Here is a 24,483-nt window from a genome sequence, read left to right as displayed (position 1 = left end):
GTTAAGTTAACATGTACGTTTTTTGTACCCCAAAATGGTGCCATTTAAAAAAAAAAAAAAAGACCTCACAAGGCTACAGAAAAATAAAAAGTTATAGCTCTTGAAATGTGACTATGAAAAAAATGTGTTGGTTAATAAGGCCCAAAACAGGCTGGTCAGTAAGGGGTTAAAAAGTAAATGGGGTTTTTCATAGAAGCAGTTTTAGGAACTGTTCACACATGTTGGATTTGACATGGTCTTCAGCATGGATTCCATGCCACAATCCACATCAAAGCTGAAGACAATCAGTAGTACCCCAGTACAGGGGGTATCTGTAAATGTTTTGTAATGTTATGTTATTTAATGCAATGTACTTCTAGTATGGCATGGTATGGTTGTCAGGGACAGGGTTAACCACCCTGTTTCACCCCTCTCAGAAGGGGAAGGAATGGGCTGGTCCTACTTCCTGACTAGAGAGAGAAAAAAAGATGAGTGTGTTAGGAGGGAGGAAGCATCTCTGTGAAAGTTACTGCTTTTGCTATAGCAAAAAAGAAAGAATAATTTAGAATCTGCATGACCAGGCATGGGAGTCAGCAAGCAGTGGCGGATTACAATAGGGACGTTCGGGTCGGCAGCCCCGGGCCCAGCACCGCTGGGGGACCCAACGCTGACCCGAACGCCCACATACTGCGGCGGGGCACGGGAGCGCATAGCTCCCTGTCCCGTCCGCGATCACCGCCATAGGCTTCAGGCCTTGTAGGCCTGAGGCCTATGTGGTAGAGAAATCCCAGCGCAGGCGTGCGTGATGACGTCATCATCGCGCGCCTGTGCCGGGACGCAGCACTGTGACGCGCCTGACTCATCCCGCCTTCCTCTGCGAGCAAGCGCCTGGCCCTGGACATAGGTGAGTATTTATCTTTTCATTTTTTTGTTCATTTTACGTTTTTTTATTTCATGTGCCTACTTGGGGGGGGGGGGGGGGGGGGGTGCAGTGTGGGGACAAATTACTATATGGGGCAGTGTGGGGACAAATTACTATGTGGGGGCAGTGTGGGGACAAATTACTATATGGGGCAGTGTGGGAACAAATTACTATGTGGGGGCAGTGTGGGGACAAATTACTATATGGGGCAGTGTGGGGACAAATTACTATATGGGGCAGTGTGGGGCAAATTACTATGTGGGGGCAGTGTGGGGGCAAATTACTATGTGGGGGCAGTGTGGGGGCAAATTACTATGTGGGGGCAGTGTGGGGACAAATTACTATGTGGGGGCAGTGTGGGGACAAATTACTGTGTGGGGGCAGTGTGGGGGAAATTGCCATGTGGGGACAGTGTGGGGTAATTTCTATGTGGGGTAATTGCTATGTGGGGGCAAATTACTATGTGGGGGCAGTGTGGTAGAAATTACTATGTGGGGGAAGTGTGGTGGAAATTACTATGTGGGGGAAGTGTGGTGGAAATTACTATGTGGGGGAAGTGTGGTGGAAATTACTATGTGGGGGCAGTGTGGTGGAAATTACTATGTGGGGGCAGTGTAGGGAAAATTACTGTGTGGGGGGAAAACTACTATATGGGGGACGTTTGGGGGAAATTACTGTGTGGGGGCAAATTACTATGGGGGGATTACTATGTGGGGGCAGTGTGGTGGAAATTACTATATGGGGGTGTTGCTATTGGGGGGAAATTCTATTATTTCTGGGGACACTATACAGGGATTATTGCCTGGAGCACAATAGAGGGTGGTATTATTACTGGGGGTCTCTAGGGGACATTATAACTGCTGTAGACACTATAGGAACATTTGGGGTAATTTATCAAACTGGTGTAACGCAGAACTGGCTTAGTTGCCCCTAGCAGCCAATCAGATTCCACCTTTCATATTTGACAGCTCTTTTTGAAATCCAGTTCTACTTTACACCAGTTTGATAAATTACCCCAATTATGTCTATTAGGGTCACTATTTTTTCAGCAGTATAGTTCCTGGGGCATTGGGAAGCACAACGAGCACAGTATTGGGGGTGGCAGGATGACGCTGTGGGGACACCAGGATGAGGAGGTTGATGGAAAAATTGAGAAATCTAACGTGTCTGTGTTACAAACTGTAGAGACGAGATGCGGCTGAAAGAATTTGCCATGGTGGTCTGGGTCAAATGGAGGAGAAGAGGAAAGAGAAGGTCTACATGACAGGAGATGTCACTGGATGTAAGAGGTATGTTGTGCTGTATTCTCCTACATGTCTTTTTTATTACAATTATATGTATTTTAAATTTGGTGACCAAATTTTTCAGTTTAGGACCCAATTTGGGGTATTTTTTTTTTAGTCTGAAGATGTCATATGGCCTAAGAAGAGACTGTTGGCGCCCATGAAGCACCGCAGCCTCTTCATACAAAAAAAACCAACTAAAATGGAGGGGGAGGGGGGATGGCCCAAGTTGGGTAGACAGCCCCGGGCCTATCATGCACTTAATCCGCCCCTGTCAGCAAGGTAAGCTGCAACTACAGCTAGCCAGACTTTACTGTTTGTTTAAGACACACTTAACCATGTCCTAGCCAGATGTGCCTCTAAACATCTGTAATCTGCAGTGGACACTATAGCCATAACTGCCATATTACAGCTCCCAGCCAGAGATTCTATGGAGAGAGACTTTGGCAAGATAGCATACCAATAGTGCCATCATTTGCAACTTTGCCAGCCTCTATACCTCGCTAGCTGGGGATTTTTTTTTTTACTGTGTCCAGATTGTTGTTGGATGTATTACAACCACTATTTTCCACTCAGTAAAAAGAGATGTTTATTTCACCACCTCTGGCCTGGTTATTCCTACTCCTACACCCCCGCTGACAACTGCACCTTGCACTAAATGCCCTGCCCGGCAACCACATGGACAGTTAAAATCACAGGCACCCCTTTTACCATCAGGCAGAGAACCCCAACATTAGGGTGTGCCCGAGAGAAGAACAGGTGTACCCTCCATTAGCTGTACCGGTCCTAGGAGCAACGGCCTGAGGGAGACCATTGTGACACATCATATGGTTAGAGCCACTACCACCCATCCTCCGCTCCGGCTCCTGAAGGGCTTACTGCAAATCCACATCCCATGCATGTGATTGGAGTTTACACTACAAACTACCTAACCTACTATGGAATATTTCCATGCAGATTTTTGTCTCTGCTGCAGAAAAAAAAAGTCTGCAAAAACAGGCAATCTACTTATTTCAGCAGATTCTGGACAGAAAAAAACTGTGGATTATCTCAATGCGGATTAGACCCATTGAATGGGGCAATTAATTACGCAAATCTGCACCACTTTAAACTGCACGTTCACAGCAGAAATCCCACTGACATTCTCGGACTTCTGCCACGGACCCTGCAGTAAACTTGTGACGGATCTGTGAAATGCATAATTTATGCATGTGAACATACTCCTAAGAACATTCTCCGTGACTAGAGGTGAAAACCACACCACTACTGGTACGTGTGAACCAGATTTGATCTGAATTATTAATATTAGGGAATGTATGCTATTTGTGTGCCTGCAGTTGTCATTATGGCAGCAATGAGGCTTTTACCATGAGAAAAAAATAGGTTTTGATTTGAAAATCACTCAGCTGCATGGAATATGGAATGGGAAAAGCTTCATAAAATATAATGATATCACACTTATCCTACTGTTAACTACCAGTGATTTGGTTTTGAACCTGGTGCCAAGTAATGTTATGACCTACATCAGGGATGGCCAACCTGAGGCTCTCCAGCTGTTGCAAAACTACAACTCCCAGCATGCCCAGACTGCCTACAGCTATCAGCCTACAGCAGGGCATGGTGGGAGATGTAGTTTTACAACAGCTGGAGAGCCGCAGGTTGGACATGCCTGACCTAGATTGTACCACTAGTGCAAAATACTATATGGAGCTGTAAAGAATAGGGGACCCAAGAGCCACATGTGGCTCCAGAGCCACTGGTTGGGGAACAGTGCAGTATAGGCTATTGTCACCTGTGATTCACTGACTCAAGTCAATGGTACACTGTCCATATTAGCCCATGCTGCCAGTCTCTCTGTAATGGTTAAACAATAAATCTGATTACTTGCTTACAGTATAAGGCATTGTTTTTCCATATAAAATCCTTAATATAGTGGATAACACTTAAATAAAACATACATGTGCAGTCAGCTCCATTTCCCCGATAGCCTTCATTGCATTTGCACTTGTAGGATCCCGGTGTATTGTAGCATCTTGCATAATTACTGCATTGATACTCCCCAGTGTAACACTCATCAATATCTATCCACAGAGAGAAAAAACGTGCATGTAAGAATCACATTAGCATGACAAAATAATACATCACAACACCTTACATTAACCAAAGAAATAGCTTTAATAGAAGTATATCCCTTCTTATCATTTTCTATATTTGACTATTACCAAGCCTCAAAACCTAGAGTCTAAAAAGCCAATACTAAGGGGAGGACTGGTCACAGATCCTACAGGGAAATTTACAGATAGGCCGATGCCCAGGAGGCCGCCCAAGCCCTCATCGTAGTTGCTGGCTGGATACATAATGATCTGATGATCTCAGCATTAATGAATGCTAGGAGAATCAGGTACTTATGCACCTCGCTAACAGCGGCAGGTGCCCTCCTGAATACTGTGGTGAGGACGCCAGTATTTTGTCCTGCACGGTGGTATTTGGTTCTACTGGGGTGGTATTTGTGCTGCACTACAGTATTGCTGGACCCTTCTACTTCTATTGTCCATACCTACTTGTGTTGGCCCGCCTTCTGTCAATTTGGACCTAACTACAATATCGGGACACTTTTAGGTTTTTTCCAAGACCACTTTCATTTTCCAGTCCACCCATGCCAATACTTACCAAAACACTGATATTTCCCATGGGCATGGATTAAGTCATATCCTGGATAGCACTTGCAAATGTAGCTTCCAAAGGTGTTTACGCATTTCCTAAATCTGGGACACACAGCCTTTCCTGTAGAGCACTCATCAACATCTAGCAAAGAGAAATTATAGAAAAATGTGCCTTAGTTACTTACACAGTTACTTACATATAAGATTTTATGGAAATGCATGTACCATAGCTAGAGAAGAGCAAATTTCTTAAAATTCATTTCTGGTCTGATTCTAATGAACCAGTTGGCAGATTCGATTCACGTGCGAAAAAGTTCAACCTGTTTGAAGTGCGTCCTGATCTGTGTACACAGTGCTCATTGAGCGATTAATTTGCGTGTAACATAATGGATAAAAGGGAAACTCATAGTTTAAAGAGGTGGTCTAGGAGTAGAATACTGATGACTATCATCAGGATAGATCATCAATATCTGATTGGAGAGGGTCCAACCCTTGCTGATCAGCTGTTTGAAGGGGCTGAGGTGCCGTTGAGCACTACAGCCTCTTCCTAGGCCATCGATGTCACATCCATCGGTCAAATGGCCTATGTGGAGCTCAGTACCATTTAACTGCAATCCCAAGCATAGCTACTATACAATGTACAGTTCTGTGCTTTGAAGAGCTGATCAGCAGGGGTACCAGGAGTCGGACCCCCAACAAACAGATATTGATGACCTGCCCTGAAGATAGGTCATCAAAATTCTACTCCTGCAAAACCTCTTTAACAAGTATAAAGACCTAAACAAAGTTGAAACTACTTCAAAGGAAGGGAATTACCCAATCAGTATTTTTTTGGAGCATCGGAAGAAATCATGCAAACACAGGGAGAACATTGCAGGGCTAATTGCAGGGATAACCACTGCTAGCATCTAACTTTCAAATGCTCAAATGCTGCTTTTTTTTTTTTTTCTGATGTCTTTTTCACACAGTGGCCCAGATTTACTGAAGTGTCTGTGTCAAAAATCTGCCTAAAAACTGGCGCACTTTGGCACATGAAGGGTATTTACCATTTTTTCCAACATACTCAACAAGGTTGTGGGGCTTAGCAGAATGGGGCAGGGGTGGGCCTAAGATATGCCGTTTCATAAGAAAATTGTGCAACAATTCTGGCATAAAAATCCTAACTAATAGTTGGTATAGAGTCAGAGGGGGAGACTTATCATCTCTTTTGTGCCAGAAAAGTGGCTTTAAAATGTTGCAAGCAGTGTACTTGTGATTTTTTAAATGCAATTTTTGGAGAGAAAAAATCGCAAGTGTCTCTCTTTACGCCACCCTCAAGAGTGGCAAGAGTGAGAAAGGGGCATGACCAGCAGCCAAGACAAGTTTATCTTCATTTACACTTCCGGCAGTGCAGGGGATATCAAGACCGTCACAGAAAGCACCAGTCTTGATAAATCTCCCCTAGAGTATCTATCCTGGCAGCAGATTTCTCATCTAGCCTGAGCCCCTGTGATAAATATGGTGCAGGTCTAGACAGCCTTTCTAAGCTTACGCCACCTTTAGGATTAGTAAATCTGGGCCAGCATGTCTTACCACTAGCCTTTTCTTCATGGTGTTTTCCCCCTATTTAGAAGGTGTTGGCAAACGCCTGAAAAAATGGAAAGTGCTAGTGCAAGTGCAAGAAAGACAAATGCCACCTAAGATGGGCAAAAACACCACTAGCAAAAAAAATAAACAATAGTGTCCAGTATTTTATACTGCCCATAGACCTTCAAGAAACACTGCAAAAAACACTGGTGCAAAAAAATGCGACAACAAACACAAAAGTGCAGAAAAACGGCAGGAAACAGCCTATGTTTAAAAGCACCCTAACCCAGAACATTTTATCTCACTCATTTCACATTACAGTACAAGGTAAACTTGTTGTAGCAATGAGATTTCTGAAAAGAATAATTCTTAGGATGGCCACAAACAGTCATTGCCTATACTGATGGTCAGGATAAAACTGCACAGTGCTTTGGTTACTCTATGGCAGTGCCAAAACACTAAATGACCAATCACAACCAGTTATTAGCTAATATAGTGGATTGGTGAAAATCTACATAGAAATGTAAATGTTCCTACATTTACTAACTACAGAATGAATTTCAGGTACCACTTACCCACGCAAGTTCTGCCATCTGGTCCTAACTGCAAACCATTAGAAGGACAGCGACATCGGACCTCTCCTTTTACAATGTCACATCCATATTGGCAATTTGCCATGGAGCAGGTAAGTGCATCTATAGGAAGATATATACAGTATTATATTCATGATCTGTAGTATTCTTCGTATTCTAATAAAGTACAGCTATTTATTATAAATGTGATATTCTTTTACTCAGATACTCAGCTACTAAAGATATCTACATACTTTAGATGCTCAGCCCTGCATTTGTTCTCAATAGGAATAGGGAAAAAAGCTTCTGCCAGACACCCCTGGTAGCAACTTACCTTCCTTCAGAAAAACGGATCAAAAACGGATCAAGCATTGGTAAAATCCACATGCTTAACCCTACTTTCCCCCGATATCTACCGCTGTGGGACAGTTGGTAAACTCCCATACGTAATAGAAGGTCATCCGGTCTATAGATAGTATTGATGCTTACTCTATTAATGCGTAAATAGCCTTTCAACAAACTCTGCATTACACAATAGTAGTGTGTGTACACAAGGAATTACACTACTTCTGGCACTATATGGCTTCTGGCATTATATCACTTGTAGCTGGCATTTTTTAGCAGTTTTCCTCTGAACATGGAAGAATAAATGTCTAGTTTGCAGTTTTCACAGACTTGGTGGGTAGAGACCAGCTACACAAATAAAGTAGAGGTGAATTTGCTTCCTAACTGTCTCAAAGTCTCTCAGAAGCATCCCCAAGGACATTACAGAGAGGTATTGATGTTTATGATTGTAAAAGAAAGCAGCTGTCTGCTTGACTGTGTGTGCTCCTGCTATTCTATGTTTATATATATATATATATATATATATATATATACATATATATATATATACACTGCTCAAAAAAATAAAGGGAACACAAAAATAACAGATCCTAGATATGAATTAATTAAATATTCTTCTGAAATACTTTGTTCTTTACATAGTTGAATGTGCTGACAACAAAATCACACAAAAATAAAAAAATGGAAATCAAATTTTTCCACCCATGGAGGTCTGGATTTGGAGTCACACTCAAAATTAAAGTGGAAAAACACACTACAGGCTGATCCAACTTTAATGTAATGTCCTTAAAACAAGTCAAAATGAGGCTCAGTAGTGTGTGTGGCCTCCAAGTGCCTGTATGACCTCCCTACAACGCCTGTGCATGCTCCTGATGAGGTGGCGGACGGTCTCCTGAGGGATCTCCTCCCAGACCTGGACTAAAGCATCTGCCAACTCCTGGACAGTCTGTGGTGTGACGTTGGTGGATAGAGCGAGACATGATGTCCCAGATGTGCTCAATTGGATTCAGGTCTGGGGAACGGGCAGGCCAGTCCATAGCATCAATGCCTTCGTCTTGCAGGAACTGCTGACACACTCAAGCCACATGAGGTCTAGCATTGTCTTGCATTAGGAGGAACCCAGGGCAAACCGCACCAGCATATGGTCTCACAAGGGGTCTGAGGATCTCATCTCGGTACCTAATGGCAGTCAGGCTACCTCTGGCGAGCACATGGAGGGCTGTACGGCCCTCCAAAGAAATGCCACCCCACACCATTACTGACCCAATGCCAAACCGGTCATGCTGGAGGATGTTGCAGGCAGCAGAACGCTCTCCACGGCGTCTCAAGACTCTGTCACGTCTGTCACATGTGCTCAGTGTGAACCTGCTTTCATCTGTGAAGAGCACAGGGAGCGCCAGTGGCGAATTTGCCAATCTTGGTGTTCTCTGGCAAATGCCAAACGTCCTGCACGGTGTTGGGCTGTAAGCACAACCCCCACCTGTGGACGTCGGGCCCTCATATCACCCTCATGGAGTCTGTTTCTGACCGTTTGAGCAGACAGGTGCACATTTGTGGCCTGCTGGAGGTCATTTTGCAGGGCTCTGGCAGTGCTCCTCCTGTTCCTCCTTGCACAAAGGAGGAGGTAGCGGTCCTGCTGCTGGGTTGTTGCACTCCTACGGCCTCCTCCACGTCTCCTGATGTACTGGCCTGTCTCCTGGTAGCGCCTCCATGCTCTAGACACTACGCTGACAGACACAGCAAACCTTCTTGCCCGTCTCCTGATGTACTGGCCTGTCTCCTGGTAGCGCCTCCATGCTCTAGACACTACGCTGACAGACACAGCAAACCTTCTTGCCACAGCTCGCATTGATAAGCTGCACTACCTGAGCCACTTGTGTGGGTTGTAGACTCCGTCTCATGATACCACTAGAGTGAAAGCACCGCTAGCATTCAAAAGTGACCAAAACATCAGCCAGGAAGCATAGGAACTGAGAAGTGGTCTGTGGTCACCACATGCAGAACCACTCCTTTATTGGGGATGTCTTGCTAATTGCCTATAATTTCCACCTGTTGTCTATCCCATTTGCACAACATCATGTGAAATTGATTGTCACTCAGTGTTGCTTCCTAAGTGGACAGTTTGATTTCACAGAAGTGTGATTGACTTGGAGTTACATTGTGTTGTTTAAGTGTTCCCTTTATTTTTTTGAGCAGTGTATATATATATATATATATAAACCAAGCAATAGAACAGCACCTCCTAAGTTAAAACGCAGGTGCAAGCTACCTGGCAATAATACAGCAAACAGGAAATAGTAGCAGCACACCACTATATGCACTAAGATTGAGTAAACAGGTGAATATGTGAACAGGGTCAAATACATGACGCCACAAAGTATAATAGTATATAGTCACTGCAAAGGCAGTGGAGAAGTTCTTAGCGCATATTATTGATCAAAAATATGTCGGGCCCACCTACCAGACGGCAAGGTAGCTTCTCATCAGGTGGGGACCTGCTGTTCTATTGCTTGGTTTATATATAATATAGAGGACTGGGCATCCTCTGTGGAACTTTGCACTCCTCGCCCATCCCCCACCCCTTGGTGCTTTTAATCAGAGAAACAATGGAGCTGGACCCTCCATGTTAGAGTAGGTCCCCACCTGATGAGAAGCTACCTTGCCGTCTGGTAGGTGGGCCCGACATATTTTTGATCAATAATATGCGCTAAGAACTTCTCCACTGCCTTTGCAGTGACTATATACTATTATACTTTGTGGCGTCATGTATTTGACCCTGTTCACATATTCACCTGTTTACTCAATCTTAGTGCATATAGTGGTGTGCTGCTACTATTTCCTGTTTGCTATATATATATATATATATATATATAAAAAAAAAAAAAAACGGATGGTTGGTTTTCTGGATATAGTTTTTTGTCCAGTGAAATACATTTATTTTTAAAATGACTGTTCTGAAGATATGCAGATCTGTAATATGCCTTGGTTAAACATTTTGTCATTTTCATCCCCTTGCTGAGAGACTGGAAATGTGCTAGTTCATCTTGGGCTCGACACCCCGGAAACTGCCCCCCATGCTTCAGACATCATGAGCAAAATGCTTCTCAAGCCACAACCCTTTGGCTCTGCCTCTATACTCACATCACTTTTCTGACCAACCTCACCCACATGTCACATTCTAACAAATGTGCAGACACGTAGCTTGAAACCCATAGGGAGCATGTGCCACCAATAATGGGGATTGGAGATAACTCTGTTCCCGACCATTTAACCCCTCAGATGCCTTGGTCATCTGAGATTTTCCATATAAAAATAAACAGTAAAAAAATAAACATAATTGGTATTGCCACATCTGAAAAATGTCTGAATTATTAAAATATAAAAGTATCGCGTACACTTAACGCTGTACAGGAAAAAATAAAATCAAACAGTGGTCAAAAAGTGACCACTGTTTTTATTCACCTCATCCGCTGAAAAAAAGTTAATAAAAAGCTATCAAAAAGTCATATGTATCCAAAATGATATAAATGAAAGCTACAACTCAACTCACAAACTATGAGCCCTAATATAGCTCTGTAGATGGAAATCTAAAAAAAGTTATGGACATCAGAATATAACGATGGGGAAAAAAAATTGTTATGTCATTTTTAGCACACAATAATTGTTGTAAAAAAAAAAATCGTGGAAATATTGCAAGATATGGCAAATGTAAAGGTTTCATTGAAAGATACAAATCTTCATGCAAAAAACAAGTCCTCATATGGATTTGTGAATAGAAAAGTAAAAAAAAGGTTTTTGGAAAGCGGGGAGGAAAAAAACAAAATCATGAAAAATGGCCTGGTCCTGAAAGGGAGCAGTCTACTTACAGATTTAGAAAAAAAGTGAATGAAATCTCACCTTACATGAAACATGTCCATTTAATAAACTGTCAGCTATTCAGTGCATATATCATCCTGACCAACGTCAGGGATGATATTGCTCTTTTTTTCTTGGATACATAAAAGTGTCTTAATGTGACTGGCACACAGAACAAACCCACTTGCAGTGTTTGAAAAATGGGAACATGAAGAACAGAACTGAATGTCAGCAGTCACACTAATGAGGGAATAACAATGGGAGGCAGTCAAGTGCATGGACATACTTGAACATGTTCCATCGGGCATCATCATGTATCCATTCAGACAATAGCACTTGTAGCTCCCATACGTGTTCATGCAGCGGTACTTGCAAGGTCGAGGCTTCAGTCCACATTCATTTAGATCTGAAAGCAGTTAAAAAAAATTACTAATTTCCTTTTAGAAATGTCAAACAGCTCAACATGTTTTAATTACGTACCTCTATGGGAATGTAGCAGAAGAACAATGACCTATAAATGACTACAGTTTCCCCAAAACATAGTCACTAACTCCCATGTAACTATATGACAGCTCAGGAGGATCCAACTATGTGGATCAGCTTTGATTTGTGTGACCATTTGGTGTGTTCTTTACCTACCAGAAAACCAAAAAAACCTCCTAAAGAAGTCTTGCTAGATAAGTCACACTCAATGGTCTATTCACACGTCCGTTTTTTCTTTCCTGATCTGTTCCGTTTTTTCAGGAACAGATCTGGACCAGATCTGGACCCATTCATTTTCAATGGGTCCTGGAAAAAAACGGACAGCTCAATGTCAGATTTTTTCCAGGACCCATTGAAAATGAATGGGTCCAGATCTGGTCCAGATCTGTTCCTGAAAAAACGGAACAGATCAGGAAAGAAAAAACGGACGTGTGAATGGACCCTAATTAAATGTATATTAGGACTGCGCTGTCACACATTTATAAATTCAGAAATCTGTCAAAATATCACGGATATATAAGCTAGTTTCAAGTAGTATCACTTATCTAAAGGATATGCACACCAATTTGCAACCAATTGTTCTATAACGTCTTTAATAAAGATGTTGCACATCTTTACAAATAGTCTTGATTTTACTCTACACTTTTGTCTACAGCTCCCATGGAGAGCTCTGCATTTCCAGGGTTACAGACTTAGGATAGTTCCACACCTGCGCTAAAGCTATGTGGTAGGCTTTTCTGGCAGAGGAATATCCTGCCAGAGTTGCTGGATACTGCCGTTCACAACCAGACCTCATTGACCAGGTTTTTGTACAGCAAAAATCCAGCACTTCTGCTGGAAGCTGACTGGATTCCTGAAAGATCTCATTATAGTTAATGGGGTTTGGCTGTAAATAGCGATTTTAAGCTAGGCTTACAAAGATTTCCAGCAGGCTGCTCGTCTGCCGGAGCAGCCTACCGTATGGCTTTGGCGCAAGTGTGGAAGCAACCTTAAATAGGTTTTCTGGGGATTAAAGTGTAACTGTTATATTTTTTTTTATTTGCTAGTGTAACAGGGAATCGGCGGTGCGCCCCTCCTTGCAGCACCGCTGGTGTCCCGCTAATAATGAGGGAGGAGGAGCCGGAGTCGAAGTGGCCGGCGTCTTCATCTCCCTCGTAACAAGGGGGTAGGGAGGACCCGGCGGCGCACAATTCCTCAGCGTGGCCGGCATCCTCCATCCCCTAGGCAACGAGCAGGGGCATGAACGAGCGCTGACGGGTATGAGTCGGCACTCAGGGTTTTGGCTGGGGCTGACGCAGGGTCACATGACGATGGTCACGTCATGTGACCATTCAGTCTAGCCTATTTAACAGGCAACCTGCTGGCCACAAGTTGCCTGTGATTGGTCTTACTACACCACTAGCGTTTGCCTGCATGCGTGATTTTGTGTATTCGACCCCGGCTTGTATTTGACTCTTGATCCTGTGTAATCCCTTTGCACTGACGTGGCCTTGTGGCTTCTGACCTCGACTTGTATTTGACTCTTGATTCTGTGTAATCCCTTTGCACTGACGTGACCTTGTGGCTTCTGACCTTGACTTGTATTTGACCTTGATCCTGTGTTATTCCCTTGTGCTGACGTGGCCTCCTGGCTCTTGACCTCGGCTTCCATTTTTGTTCTGGTTGTTGCTTACGATTGGTTATTTACTTATTTGGTTTCTGATCCAGCCTGGTAGCTTACGTTTCTGTGTTTGCTGTCTTTGTCTCTCATTTTCTCCCACCTTGTTCCCTTCCTGTAGGCCCCTGCACGTACGTAAGCCAGGGACTGCCGTCCAGTTGCGCACCGTCGGTAAGGACGGATCGTGCAAGTAGGTAGGGATAGTGGTATGGGTAGAGCTTAGGGCTGCACTATCCCTATCGATTCGTGACAGCTAGTTTTTTAGAGCTAGGCATGTATATCTCAGTTTTTCTGTCAATGATTGTCAAAAGATCTGTAATTACCTTATAATAACAGCTTTTATTAATATCCTCTGTCCCTTTCCACTGCTCCCTTAAAAGATAGTTGCTATGAATTGTCTGTCTCCCAACTTAATGTACACAGAAGACGGAGGGGCGGTCCTTCACTCTGCATGCCTGCATTAGGCTTCAGAGTGAGGAGGTGTGTCTCTCAGTAATCCAATCTGATTGGCTGGCAGGGAGCTGCTGGCTACAGCAAGTGTGTATGTGAATTGAGGGAAAGCAGTTTTGGCCTCAGAGAACTGGCAGAGGAGCCATCTTGAGAAGATCCTCATATTGTAAATGTTTCAACAGCCGTAACTAAGGGAAAAACTCAACGAAAACTGTGGTATGTGAAGAAACTAAATTGATTGCTTTATGCATAATGCTGCTGCAGCAGTAACATATGCTAAAATAGATTTTTTTGGTGAAAACATGACAGTTACACTTTAAATATTGATGGCTTATCTTCAGATCACTAATATTTGATTAGTGGGGATGTCACTCCTGGCACCTCCACCAATCAGCTACTGTATTTGAAGTCTGCAGAGCTTGGACGAATGCTACTGCCCCTTCATACTATACCAGGCATTACCCTGCTTGGTATTCCAGCTCAATTCTGGTCACTGAAATGGATGTGATCACTGGCTGCAGCTCTCGGTATAGATTCTGAACCTCTAATGTAGATGCAAATTCCTCGGTTACACATGGACCATGGTTCTCACTTTAGGCAAAAAAACTAAACGAAAACCTAATTTAAAAAAAAAGTGCGACCTGGAACTTCAAATGAACACTTGTAAGTTTGCACAGACTTATTGTTCCATTTACCGGGAGCATCTGTTTACAAGTGAGGCCGCAAGTATCATGACATTTGACAAACTGCGTAACTACGATCTACCCAAAACTAATTGATTTTAGAAAATGTCAGATATGTCAACGTACTTAGATTTCTCATCTAAACAGATTAGCATGCTGCACGTGGGAAATGCACAGAAATCAGCTTTGAGAGGCAAGTTTCTTCCATGAAGATTGGTGTTCAGCCAGAATTCAGAAAAAGGTGCTTTAGGTGAAGACAGAGGAAAAGCACAGGCACAAACTGTACAAGACCGACACTGGTACAAACAGGAGAGCTTCCCCAGAACGTGTGTTAGGGCTACACGTTTTTTGATGCAGAAGTTGTGTGTGATACATTAACCTATATGATGTCTTCTAATAAAGGGATGCCCAGATCCCACTCACAGACAAGCCATTTAAAAACATGGCAAGATCACGACAATATCATTCCAAGGTCATGGTGTTCTGGGATACATTGCTAGGAGTCATATCCAACTGATATTTTCCTGGATGAGACTGTTCCTAGAAGAAAGACGCACTACTGGCTAGTAATAAGACAAGGGGAAATGTGGAATATTATTTGGCAAAATGTGTCATTTATTCATTTAAATCCCTGGTCATTTGAGCTCAGTCGCCATGTAGGTGGTCCTATCAGTGCGTGACAACTATCTCTGTATACCCTACCTATACAGGGAAGGTTGGCAGTAACTGATAAGACTGTCCACATGGCCCCTGAGCTCAGCATAGATCAATCTGCTCAGCTCTTCCTGCTCTATAACGTGCTATCTGCAGATTGCACTGCATTTTATGGTGACAGGTCCTCTTTAAATGGGTTTCCTCACATAGAACACTAATTACCTTATGTCAGTCTTATAGACGTTGAATGGAGGCTCAACCATCACTCCAACTTCTCATTGGAGTCCTGTAGTGAGGATGAGATTTGAACTCCCATTTACCACCTATCCTGAGGACACATACTTACTAACATTGTAGTTGGTAAATTCAAGGCATGTATGCCCTGCCCCAGGGAATGCCCCCAAACCAATTTGGGCCCACCCACATGTGGGCACGACTTGCATAAGCCCCACTTATTTTCAGCCGGGAAAGCCCAAATTTGCCAGGACTGTTGCTGAAAATAAGAGACAGTCCCTGCAAATTCAGGACTATTGGCAACTATGTGGACAGGTGATAAATGTCACTTGTGGGAAAACCTTTGCATAGGAATAAGACCTCAATCACATGACCATGTGTGCCCCGTGTCCGTGCGATGGACCGCAATTTGCAGTCTGCAATGCATGGGCACCGGCTGTATGAATCCCGTATTGTGGCGCGGACCCATTCACTTGAATGGGTCTGCGATCCGCAATATATGGCAAAAGATAAGACATTTCTTATCTTTTGCTGTGCGGAGGTACAGACCAAAAAGCCCATGCAAGCTCTTCAGAGTGCTTCTGTGGGCTTCAGATCCATGCCTCCGCTCCGCACTGTGCCATATCCGAGGAATGCGGACCCATCCAAGTCAATGGGTCTGCATCCGTGATATGAGATTTACACGGCTGGTTTCTGTATATAGCGGAAACGCAGTTTGCAGTCCGCAATACAAGCAGGTCTCACTGCAATATTACTAAAGTTTGCTGTGTGGATATGTAATATAGAACCTTTAGCTTGCTATGGACCCACACTGTACAAAGAGGATTTCTACGGAGCGTGAGTCCATGAGAAAAATGTGGCATGCTTGTCTGGATATTACCATATATTACAGAGGAATATGATCCTACAAGCAATGGCATGGAACCAGCACATGGCAGGATATGTTTGGGCATACAGCTTTGAGTTCTCATATTGTATATGGGATTTATAATAAGAAAGTAGTCATCTATGAGTGTGAATGCAACAAGCAGAATGTGCTCTAGGAGTAGATAGAGAAGATTTACAGAACAGGCATCATTCTCAGAAAAGGAAGGTTCTTGCATTACACATTTGATTTGCATGCCTATGAAAGCCTGGTCTTTAAGGCAAAGCCACCAGTCCCACATTACAAGAGGCAGCCTTCTGCCAAAAAGTCTGCTCATTCTTCTACAGCCATGCGGTAACGAGGAATGCACTGGCGTAGCAGACAACGAACATTCTCACCCCCGGGAGGGAACTCTGTCGGATAATCCACAGGATAGAAAACAGGCACTTCATGGTACCAGTCAGGCTGGATGGTCAATAGGCTTTCATCTTCATATGAAAAAGATACGGTCAACAGTTCTTTTGGGTGTATTGTGGAGCACATAACAAAACCAACAGAATATGACACAGTTTCGCCACTTACACTGTATAAGAGGAAAATGAATACTTAAAGGGAACCTGTCACCTGGATTTTGTGAATAGAGCTGAGGATATGGGCTGCTAGATGGCCGATAGCACATCCACAATACCCAGTCCCATAGCTCTGTGTGCTTTTATTGTGTAAAAAAATTATTTGATACATATGCAAATTAACCTGAGATGAGTCCTGTACGTGAGATGACTCCAGCGTGAAGGGGTCCAGCACCGCCCCGCATCCTCCGAATCTCCTCCTTGCTCCCGGACGTCACAAAGCTAGAGCGCCGTAATCTCGCGATGCGAGAGCTAGCGCATGTGCAGTTCGTTCCCTGAGGCTGATGCCAGCACAGGGAAGGAACACTATGCCGACACTGCACATGCGCTAGCTCGCGCATCGCAAGAGATTACATCGCTCTAGCTTTGTGACGTCGGTGAGCAAGGAGGAGATTCGGAGGATGAGGTGCTGGGCTCCTTCACGCGTATCTATCAAATAATTGTTTTGAGACAAGAAAAGCACACAGAGCTATGGGAACTGGATATTGCGGTTGTGCTAGCGGCGATCTAGCAGCCCATATCCTCAGCTCTATTCACAAAATCCAGGTGACAGGTTCCCTTTAAAGGGGTTGTCCCATCTCAGACATTAGGGGCATACAACTAGGATATGCCCCTAATGTCTGATAGGTGAAGGTCCCACCTCTGGAACCTGCACTTATACTTAGAAGAGAACCTGCAAAGTCCCGGAGGGTGCACTTCGCATTTGTGGCCACCCTCCTATGGGAGTGCCGAGATAAAATGGGACTATTTTTGGAAGTCCTATTGAAATTAATCGGAAGCACACTGTGTAAGCACGGCCACCACTCCATTCACTTCTATGGGGCTAACGGAAATAGCCAAACCAGCGCTTGGCTATTTTTGGCGCTCCCATGGGAATGAATGGAGGGCAGCCTTGCATGTACAGTGCGTCCTCTGCGACTTTGCTGGCTCAATTCTAAGTATCAGACATTGAGGGCATATCTTAGTGATATGCCCCCAATGTCCGAGATGGGACAACCCCTTTAACCATATTCAGAATTAGCTTTATATACCTAGTGCAAGAATGAATACAGCACAATGTGCTGTCAAGAATGATAGAACCATCAGAGATGTCTCACAAGTGAACTTTTTGCTCAGATGTTTTGATAGCGAAAAAACATAAGATGTTCTCTAGAAGTTGCTTCATAATATAAATTGTATAATAGAGTTGTTACCCATGTACATCTGTGTAAACAAGAACTGTCATCAATTGATGGCTGAGGGATAAACTTATTAAATAAGCATCACGTAATATTAGAAACGAAGAAAAAAATGTCAACTTTTGCATTAACCTCTTAAAGGGGTTCTCTGAGACTGGGAACTCCTTTTCGTATGACCAGGCAGGGTGCATGGATTGTCTGTCATCTGCACTATGGTTCCACTGCTGAGCTCCCATCTACCCTGCTTTTGGTCCAGTGTGACGTGCTGTCTATAAACATGTCCCCACTGCTTGCCAATCAATATCCTCAGTGGTGACGTGCATTTAGATGGCATGTCACACGTCTGGTGTTTGGTCCTGGAACCGAAGCACTAGTGACAGGTAAGTCTTTTTTTAAACTCCTGCACCCTGCCTGACCATGTGAAAATTCCCAATCTTGGGAAACCCCTTTAAAGATGTAGCTATCTTGGGCTTTAAAGAGACCCTCCAGTGCAAGAAAAAAAAAATCTGATTATCCTGAATGAACAGAACACAGGTGCCCTCCTTTTCATCTTTTTAGCTATAGATCTGACAATTCCCTGGCTCTTCTTCTACCATCCAAGGATGCTTCTCAGACCACCTGATGTATACTGTGCATTCGGCCGCCCAAGACACTTCCTGCTGCCCTTGGATTGGATAGCACTGCTCACAGAATGGATCAATCCAAGATCAGTGTTGGACAAGGAGGAAGTGTCTTGAGTTACAGTGCACAGTTTGCATCAGATGGTAGCATCAGATGGTTTGCATCAGATGGACGGCAGAAGAGGAGCCTGAGGATTAGCAGACCTGCAACCGAAATTAGTAAAAGCAGTGTACCATGTAAGTTCCTTGGGGACTATTCTGTTCATTCCCAGTTAATTTGTGCTTTTTTTTTCTTGAACTGGAGGTTCACTTTAAAGATGAAGCAAATTTTTTTTCAGTTTTTCATCAGCACGTTCAATATCCATAACTTTTTATTTTTTACCTTGGATGAAGCCACAAGGGCTTCTTTTGCCGCTTGCATTTTGCGGTACATATAATTTATTAACTCATTGGCCTGATTTATCAACAGCAGACAATTTGAAGTTTGTCTTCATATTTGTCTATTTGTGTAACGGTAACATTCTGTGAGAATTTATCGAGGTGGTGCACAGCAGTTGTTAAATTTGGCACAGGCAAAACTCTAACATTCTGACTTATTTTCAGGGGTGGGGTGCAGTTGAGATAAATAATTGAGACTTCCCCTATGACAAATAAGGCCAAAAACCAATGTACTCCATAGGAACACCCACAAAACAGCTGGATTCCTGAAGCTGACTTAGCAGGAGCAAACTAATATTTAAAAAAAGTAGCATTTTATGCAGAGCTGAACCCGGACATATCCCCATTTTCACCCAGGCAGCCCCCCTGACTTGAGCATCGGAGCAGTTCATGCTCCGATGCTCTCCTTTGCCCTGCGCTAAATTGCTCAGGGCAAAGGCAAAGACGAACCAGGCTCACTGTTTATGAGAGACGGGACAAACAAAAACAGCTATGTTTTTTATGTCTCTGGGAATGATTTGCCATAGGCAGCCTATCCTAGAATGTGAGCAAGACTGATTTTCCACTTGCAGACTTGCCTAGGGGGGGATGTGAGCACAGGGCCTCACTACACACTATGCTCTGGCACTTGCATATACTGCACATTGGTGAGCATTTCTGTCAGGCTGCTCAGCCACACTGGAATATCCTAGGCAGGATCACATCATTACCATCTATTGTAGAGCAGTGTAGTGTATAGTGAGGTGACATCTCCTTACACCTCCTAGGCAACTGTGAAAGTGGAAACAAGCAGTCCCACTCAGATAATCATTCACAGATAACCCCTTTAATTGTACAGAACAGGTTATTATAGTTGCGGTGTTGCCAGTTATACCGTATTTTTTCAAGTATTTTGTAGGGGAAAAAGGTGTTAAGAGAGTTACATTTATCAAGACTCGTGTTTCATATGCAATCTAGTTTGTCCTGGAGTAAGATGCTCCTAATTTATTAAGAGACACAGACCTCTTAACAATTTAGGCACATCTCTGGTCCTCAATGCACCAGAAAGTCAAATATATATCAGCTATGAGCTGGTTTATTTTGTCAAAGTCGCAGCTGATAAGTTTGGCTTAAATAAGCACAACAGGCTTAACCATGAGTGGTGTAAAAATCCACAGTATTGGAACATTTTTGCGTAAATAAGCCCATAAGGTCGCAAAGCCTTATTTTGCAATTTTTTGAAGCTAAAATTCTACAGTGCTGGACTTGATGAATTTCTAGCCAAAATGTTTTGAACAAAAATGTGCAATTGTTTAATGCCTAAAAAGTAGTGAAAATCATTTGATAAATTACCCCCACAGTGTTCTATTAGTTAACTGTTCGTAAGAACTATAGAATGGGAGTTTTGAAAATAAAATTAAAGAGTAACTAAACTTTTAATGATTGGTTTTTAAAATGTCCCTAATAATAATTTTTCGAATGTATTTTATTAATGGATTTTGTATTTTTACTAGATATGTTCCCCCCTAAAGCGCATATTTCCTGCGCGCTTTAAATTCACCATCCTCCACACTGTTGACTTCTCAGCAGTGTACGCATTACGGACTGTGAAGTTTATCAATGGGGCCGCAGCGCAGTGAGTACGGGCAGGAGCGCATATTGCTGCTCCTGCCTGTGCCCCTGACGTTTACTAAATGATGGCATAGCAGATGGGTAACCTGTACCCATGTGCTATGCCAGGATTAGCTGAGCGGAGCGGGCTCCTGCTTCGCTAAGCTGTATCCATCACCCATCGTCTTTAGATAATCATTGGTGCCCGTTTTTGCCTGTCTCGTTTGGCATCGGCCTGTCTAAAAAGACCCTTTGTCAACCATCATATTGTCAACAAATGTACACAGATCAGACATGACTAGTATCGGTGGACTACAAGTAGAATTTGTGTGTCTACATAAGCAGATGGTAACTCTCTATTGCAATCCATGCCACAGAAAAAGCTGCTACCACCATCCATGATTCCAAAAATAAGTGGAATGGTATATGCTGATGACAACAGTTACATGGATCACAATTTTGTGTGCATAAGAACAATGGGGGTCATTTACAAACAGAAATACGCCTATAATAGGCCTATTAATGTCTATAAGGTTATTTGCGCTGCAATCTGCGACTTTTCCACGCTCACCCAAGGTCTAAAAAAAGAGATTACCTTATGGAATGGCAGTGTGGAAACCAAAACTACAAACATTTCTTGATATGATAATAGTTTCATGCTGTAGTATTAATAAGGGATGAGCGAATCCACTTCGGATGAAACATCCGAAGTCGATTCGCATAAAACTTCGTACAGTATTAGAATGTATTTGCTCCGATGAGCCGAAGTTATTAGTTCACAAAGTCTCGCAAGACTTCACATAATAACTTCAAAAATGATTTAGACTGTAAAAAACCCAAGTTCGGGAAATGTTTTTTTACAGTATAAATCAATTTCTGAAGTTATTATGCGAAGTCTCACAAGACTTTGTGAAGTAATAACTTCGGCTCATCGGAGCAAATACATTCAAATACTGTACGGAGCGCTCGTTTCATCCTAAATCTATTCGCTTATCCCTAGTATTAATCAACACAATAAAATGATGTTTTATATTTGTAGTTGAGTAATATGTCAATACAATAAAAAACACACAAAACTCACTAGCATTTCTATACAATATCTAAGCAATATAGAAAGAGCACACATACCTTGATTGCAGGTTTTTCCAGTGTATCCAGGGTGACATTTGCACTTATTGGGGCCTATACACTCCCCATGTTTGCATCCTGGCTGGCAAACGGCTACAGAAACAGAGATACAAAAGATTAACATTGACAGGCCACTGATGTGTAGTCAGATATTCTATTCCCCACAATTTTACTGAAGATTCAGTCACACAGTGCAAACACTTGGATAACAGCAGGAATCCCTTACATTGCCCCGAGAATAGTAAGCACCGGGCAGAGATTTCTTCACTCAAAGGGAAGTAATGATCATTTCTTAACAAGTTTCTTCTGTCTCATAGCAGTCTTGTTAATTTCAGTCAGAATCATTACATGAAAGGTCACACACGGTATAATATTAGGAAAACTGTATGTATGGGCTCAATCGTTTAGTATAAAAATATGTACAAACCTAAAATCCATTCCACCAAAAAGAATTTCAATGTAAACCAGTAAAACAATCCTTTTTTTCAATCTGTTACACGTACATACAGAATCTCACAAAAGCACACCCCTCACATTTTTGTAAATATTTTATTCTATCTTTTCATGGGACAACAGTGGAGATATGACACTTTGATACAATGTAAAGTAGTCAGTGTACAGTTTGTATAACAGTGTAAATTTGGTGTGCCCTCAAAATAAATCATCACACATTTATTAATATCTGAACCGCTGGCAACTAAAGTGACTACACCCCTAAGTGAAAATGGCCAAATTGTGCCCAAAGTGTCAATATTTTGTGTGGCCACTATTATTTCCAGCATTGCCTTGACTCTCTTGGGCATGGAGTTCACTATAGCTTCAGTGGTTGCCACTGGAATCCTGTTCCACTCCTCATGACGACATCACGGAGGTGGTGGATGTTAGAGACCTTGTGCTCCTCCACCTTCTGTTTGTGGATGCCCCACAGATGCTCAATTGGGTTTAGGTCTGCAGACATGCTTGGCCAGTCCAGCACCTTTACCCTCAATTTCTTTAGCAAGGCAGTGGTCGTCTTGGAGATCTGTTTGGGGTCGTTATGTTGGAAACGTGCCCCGCGGCCCAGTTTCCAAAGAGACAGGATCATGTTCTGCTTCAGTATATAACAGCACACGTTGGCATTCATGGTTCCCTCAATGAACTGTAGCTCCCCATAGCTGACAGCACTAATGCAGCCCCAAAATATGACACTAGAACCACCATGCTTGACTGTAGGCAAGACACACTTGCCTTTGTACTCCTCACCTGGTTGCCACCACACGTGCTTGACACCATCTGAACCAAATAAATTTATCTTGGTCTCATCAGACCACAGGACATGGTTCCAGTACTCCATGTCCTTAGTCTGCTTGTCTTCAGCAAACTGTTCGCAGGCTTTCTTGTGCATCATCTTTAAAAAAGGCCTCACTAACGAGTCACATCACACCGGGGAGGGAAAATGGCTAATTGGGCACAGTTTGGCCATTTTCACTTAGTGGTGTACTTACTTTTGTTGCCAACGGTTTATACATTAATCGGCGTGTGTTGAGTTATTTTGAGGGCACACCAAATTTACACTGTTATACAAGCTGTACACTGACTACTTTACATTGTATCAAAGTGTCATATCTTCAGTGTTGTCCCATGAAAAGATATAATAAAATATTTGAGAAATGGTGTACTTACTTTAGTAGGGCTGAAACGATTACTCAATTGAATCGAGTAATTCGACACCAAAAAATCCTAGATGCAAATTTTTTGCATCAAGAATTTGTTTGTGTCATGTGACCACGGAGCGCTAGTGAAGCACTTGCTATTACTTACCGCTCCGTGGTCACCCGCCAGCCCGCACCACACTGCACTTTCTTCCTGACACATCGTCAGGTCAGTGCACATAAGAGCGCACTATGACCCGACGCTGTGTGACGTCAGGATGACAGTGCAGTGCACAGAGAAGAAGATGGAGGAGCTGTGGAGCGGCGCTCCTACAGGAAAGGTAAGTACTGTCGCTGGGGACATGGCTAGGAGGGGGAGATGGTGGCACTGGGGGGCAGTTGGTGGCACTGGGGAGGCAAGCTGGTGGCACTGGGGAGGCAAGCTGGTGGCACTGGGGAGCAAGATGGTGGCACTGGGGAGCAAGCTGGTGGCACTGGGGGGCAAGCTGGTGGCACTGGGGGGGCAAGCTGGTGGCACTGGGGGGGCAAGCTGTTGGCACTGGGGGGGCAAGCTGTTGGCACTGGGGGGAGCCTGATAGCACTAGGGGGCAGCTGATGGCACTGGGGTGGCAGCTAGTGGCACTGAGGGGGAAGCTGATGGCACTGGGGGGAACTGATGCAATTGGGCAGATCGCACAGGGGGGAACAAAGGGTGTTGGGGACTGATGGCAGGGGGTCTGATGAGTTTTTATAAAGGAAAACAGTCTATTAATTAATTTTTTCTTATTAGATTACTTATTAGATCTTTCCTATGTAGTATAAAATTGCTTCTCCCTCTCTCCCTGACTATTACACTGACTGTCAGTGATGACAGCCTCTCCTTTACCTCACCAGCGACTACTTGGTCACCAGCAGGGACAGTCAGTATAATAGGCAGGTAGACAGAGAGAAACAGTCATACACTATATAGGGACAGTTATACTGATGTTTGAAGCAAGGGGAGTAGAGGCAGGCTCAGGAGCATGCCTCTGCAGGTGACAATGAGTTGTCTTCAGTGT

General features: G+C 43.4%; 1 protein-coding gene across 5 annotated transcripts in view; it reads right to left on the bottom strand.

Moving 5' to 3' along the window:
• The window catches only part of NPNT (nephronectin), a 118,135-nt gene that overhangs the window by 38,139 nt on the left and 55,513 nt on the right, over nucleotides 1-24,483 (bottom strand). For 3 of the 5 annotated variants that reach the window (XM_040418251.1, XM_040418254.1, XM_040418252.1), the window contains 6 exons: nucleotides 21,795-21,887; nucleotides 16,610-16,699; nucleotides 11,472-11,591; nucleotides 6,989-7,108; nucleotides 4,855-4,989; nucleotides 4,143-4,265 (listed from right to left, as the gene is read on the bottom strand). In XM_040418251.1, coding sequence (XP_040274185.1) covers nucleotides 4,143-4,265; nucleotides 4,855-4,989; nucleotides 6,989-7,108; nucleotides 11,472-11,591; nucleotides 16,610-16,699; nucleotides 21,795-21,887 — 681 coding nt within the window. The remainder of the gene's footprint in view (nucleotides 1-4,142; nucleotides 4,266-4,854; nucleotides 4,990-6,988; nucleotides 7,109-11,471; nucleotides 11,592-16,609; nucleotides 16,700-21,794; nucleotides 21,888-24,483) is intronic. The other 2 variants (XM_040418253.1, XM_040418255.1) reach the window with 1 other exon arrangement.

The sequence above is a fragment of the Bufo bufo genome, chromosome 2 (genome assembly GCF_905171765.1).
Source record: "Bufo bufo chromosome 2, aBufBuf1.1, whole genome shotgun sequence".
Lineage (NCBI taxonomy): Eukaryota > Metazoa > Chordata > Amphibia > Anura > Bufonidae > Bufo > Bufo bufo.
Note: the sequence above shows the minus strand (reverse complement) of the source record. Positions and strands in the feature narration are given on the sequence as shown.